Raw genomic sequence first — 3,655 nt, 5'->3', positions numbered from 1 at the left:
GGTATTTCTGTGTTTGTATCTGTGTATATATCTGTGTATTTCTGTGTGTGTGTATATCTGTGTATTTCTGTGTGTGTCTGGGTATTTCTGTGTTTGTATCTGTGTATTTCTGTGTCTCTGTGCATTTCTGTGAGTGTATCTGTGTGTGTGTCTGTGTGTGTCTGTGTGTGTCTTTGTGTGTCTGTGTGTGGATGCAGGTGAACGTGAACATCCTGGAGGCTCAGAAGCTCGTCGGTGTAAACATCAACCCTGCGGTTTTTATCAGAGTGGGAGGTCAGAAGAGACACACGGCGACGCAGAAATCCACCAACTGTCCGTTTTACAGCGAGGTCGAGTGGAGTCCAGTTTAAACCTGCAGGCAGAACTTTACTTTGTGAATTTTTAAATTAAAAAGTTTTTTTTCTATTTTTGCACTTTCAGAACTTCCAGTTTGAGTTCCAGGAGGCTCCACAGATCTTCTTTGATGAAGTCATCGAGATAAAAGTTTGTGTGTTTATTTTATTCTAACTCTTTCCTGCTGCTAAAAAAAATCAAATAATCATCAAACGATCCCCTGTGACGTTCCCACCACTCAGGTTTTCCACAGACGGGCTCTGGCCTTTCTGATGACCCACATCGGAACCTTTAAGATTGACATCTCCACCATCTACAGTCAGCCAGGTACCGGTGCCTCTCATATCTTATCTCAAACTCACCTAAAACCCGCAGTAGTCTCTACATCATGACCTCTCTGCTGCTCCAGACCACCGTTTCTACCAGAAGTGGGCTCCTCTCACCGACCCGGCAGACACCCGGTCAGGGGTGAAGGGTTACGTCAAGGCCAGCCTGAGTATCCTGATGAAGGGAGAAGCTCTGCTGATGCCCAGTCTGCCTCCAGCCTCCTCGTCTGCAGGAGGCGAGGACATAGAGAAGTCAGTCGTATTCATCATTATAAACACAAACAAACGGCTCTAATGTCAGATGTCACAGACCAAAAATTGGAAAAACGACTGAACAAAGACTATGTGCATCAGATCAGTTTTATATAACTCTAGWTTTTGTAGCTTTCTGTGCTTTTACAGGTAAAAACATAACCCAGAATTTGTCAGAATGTATGAAGACCCCTTGACAAAAAAAAAAAAAAAACATTTAGCAATAAATGTAAATAAAAGTGATTTTAAAATGCAGGTTTTAGCTCATAAATGTCCTAAAACATCCTGTAAAAGGCTTCAGTTCTTTCATGTTTGCAGACACCTGATGCTTCCTCGTGGCATGCCTTCAGAACGCCCGTGGGCTCGGTTCCGTGTCCGGATCTACCGAGCTGAAGGTTTGCCGACAATGGAGGCGGGGCTAATGGCTAAGGTGTCTGTCACTGACAGGGCGGTATTTATTGACCCCTACGTACAGGTGACCTTTGCTGGACAACAGGTACGTAGACTGTGATTTATCTTATTCACTAAAACTGTATTTTAGAACCTAATCTTTGCAGCTCATCAGTTACAAAGATTTGTTTTTGTTGCTCTGAGGAAAGAGTGAATTGTGTATTTGCAGAAGCTGATACCTGATCCTTCTGTTTGGTTTCAGGGTGAAACGTCCGTCGCCTGCGCCACCAGCTGTCCTGTGTGGAAYGAAGAGATCTCCTTCATCGAGCAGTTCCCTCCACTGGCTCAGAGAATCAAAGTTCAGGTTCTGGATGATGCCAAGATGGGAGACGTTGCATTGGCAACCCACTTCCTGGACCTGAAGCAGATATCTGACCCTACAAGGAATGGTATGACCCCCTGAAACAGAACAAAGAAACTAAACATAACTTTAAATAGCATTGAACATCTGAACATAAGATTAGACCTTGGAAACACGTAAAATCTTATTCTGTTGTCTTATTTGTGCGTTTGATCTTTTACAAGTTTTTACTTGTTTTAATTTTTGTTGTTGTTTTAATTAGCAATGTGGAAGAAAATGATTACATTGTTTTTTTTTTTTTTCAAATTAAAATTGGTTTAGTGTTAAGATAATTTTCCAATAAACTGACTATAAAACAAAGTGAAAAGAAACAAAGAATAACTGAGTCAGAGCCTTTAAATAAGCTTGAAACTCATATAATTTTATCCCATTTGTTGTTTTGGTTAAAGTGTCTGTGACATCTTCAAATACAAAAAAATTAAAGAAAATATCTTTATTTTTAAGAACCTTGACACACAATTTACCCATTTTGTCACATAATAAACATAATTTTATTTGAATTGACATCAAATGGAAACTCTTAAAGTGCCCTGTGACATGCATAATCTTCAAATACAAAAAGTCAAAGAAAACATCTTTATATTTAGGAAAGTTGGAATAATACACACGATTTAACCCATTTTGTCCCATAAATCGCATATTTTCTTTTGAACTTGGCTCAGCTAAAGTGAAACAGGAAGTGACATCAGAGGGGAACTCTTAAAGAAAACTATCTGGTCTTTGTTTATTGAAACAATATTATTTGAACTCTGACTCTTCTTCATCTCTCTGATAGTGACTCAAAATAATCTTAAGAAACATCAGATTCTTCACTAGAGTCTTTGTTGTTAGCTGTTGTAGCGACGCTCTGTTCACATGCAGACATTCCCCCTTTGACATCACTTCCTGTTACTTCACAGGCAAATATCTCAACAAATGTTCATCTCAGCAACATGAAATTTCTTTTGCAAAATTGTATCAATATCCTCTTTCTAAAAATGCATTCATATGTATTACAAAAAATTTGACATCGCAGGCACTTTAAAGAAAGTAAACAATATGTWTTTTTTTTTTTGTTGAGACAGTATTTTTTAACTCTGACTCTGCTTCATCTCTCTGATTCAAAATAATCTAAAGAAACATCAGATTCTTCTTTATTCTGCAAGCCACTGTGGCAAGAATCCGTTCACATGCAGGCATTCCCCTTTGACATCACTTCCTGTCACTTCAAAAGCGAATATTTCAACAACTGCTCATCTCAGCTGCGTTAATTTTTTTTTCAATATATCAGCAATGTTATYTTTCCAATTCATACATGTTACAGAAATGTGATGTTACAGACACTTTAAAGTTTCTGCTTGCCACTTGTCTGCAGGGTTCAACCCAACTTTTGGTCCGAGTTGGGTTAATCTTTACGGGTCTCCTCAGAACTCCACGCTGGGTGATGTCCACCAGGTAGAAAACACTCAAACAGATATTTTATTTGGCCAAGAATACAGTGTCTTAAAATGCTGTTTGGACATTTTAAGTGTTTTGCTGGTTTGTGCTGAGCCATGCTGCAAGATAACGTTTTAGAGAGCTAAGCTGTCATCTTTAACCTTTGAGCCTRAAGCAGGAGTTTCTTTCTTTCAGGCTTTGAACGAGGGTCTGGGTGAGGGGCTTTTCTATCGAGGGCGGATCCTCCTGGCTCTCTCCATGGATGTTTACTCGTCCCCCTCTGCCGTCCCCACAGAAACAGGCTCTGCCGCCGCAGCGAAGGTACTTCTCAGAAAATCTGCTCTGAGTTTTTCACCGTGACGCATCAGCAGCTTGTTTGTCCTTATATCTCCTATTGGATGAGTCTTTAGAGTCACCGAGTTGTTTCCATGGCCACGGCACAGCATCCGTTCTTTTCTGACTCGWGAATCTATATTTCGTGTCCTTGAAGGTAAAAGGAGCGCTGGGAAAGTTTGGG

At 40.1% G+C, this 3,655-nt stretch overlaps 1 protein-coding gene across 1 annotated transcript in view; it reads left to right on the top strand.

The window, feature by feature from the left end:
* The window catches only part of fer1l4 (fer-1 like family member 4), a gene marked incomplete at its 3' end in the record, with an annotated part of 8,901 nt that extends 5,246 nt beyond the window's left edge, over window positions 1-3,655 (top strand). The window contains 9 exon segments of the mRNA XM_014016049.1: window positions 198-329; window positions 421-483; window positions 576-660; window positions 743-911; window positions 1,230-1,407; window positions 1,564-1,750; window positions 3,077-3,156; window positions 3,334-3,459; window positions 3,629-3,655. Of these exon segments, the coding sequence (XP_013871503.1) occupies window positions 198-329; window positions 421-483; window positions 576-660; window positions 743-911; window positions 1,230-1,407; window positions 1,564-1,750; window positions 3,077-3,156; window positions 3,334-3,459; window positions 3,629-3,655 (1,047 nt within the window).

Source organism: Austrofundulus limnaeus, unplaced genomic scaffold (assembly GCF_001266775.1).
Source record: "Austrofundulus limnaeus strain Quisiro unplaced genomic scaffold, Austrofundulus_limnaeus-1.0 Scaffold137, whole genome shotgun sequence".
NCBI classification, from domain to species: Eukaryota; Metazoa; Chordata; class Actinopteri; order Cyprinodontiformes; family Rivulidae; genus Austrofundulus; species Austrofundulus limnaeus.
The sequence above is the reverse complement of the archived record's forward strand: the minus strand, read 5'-3'. Positions and strand labels throughout refer to the sequence as shown.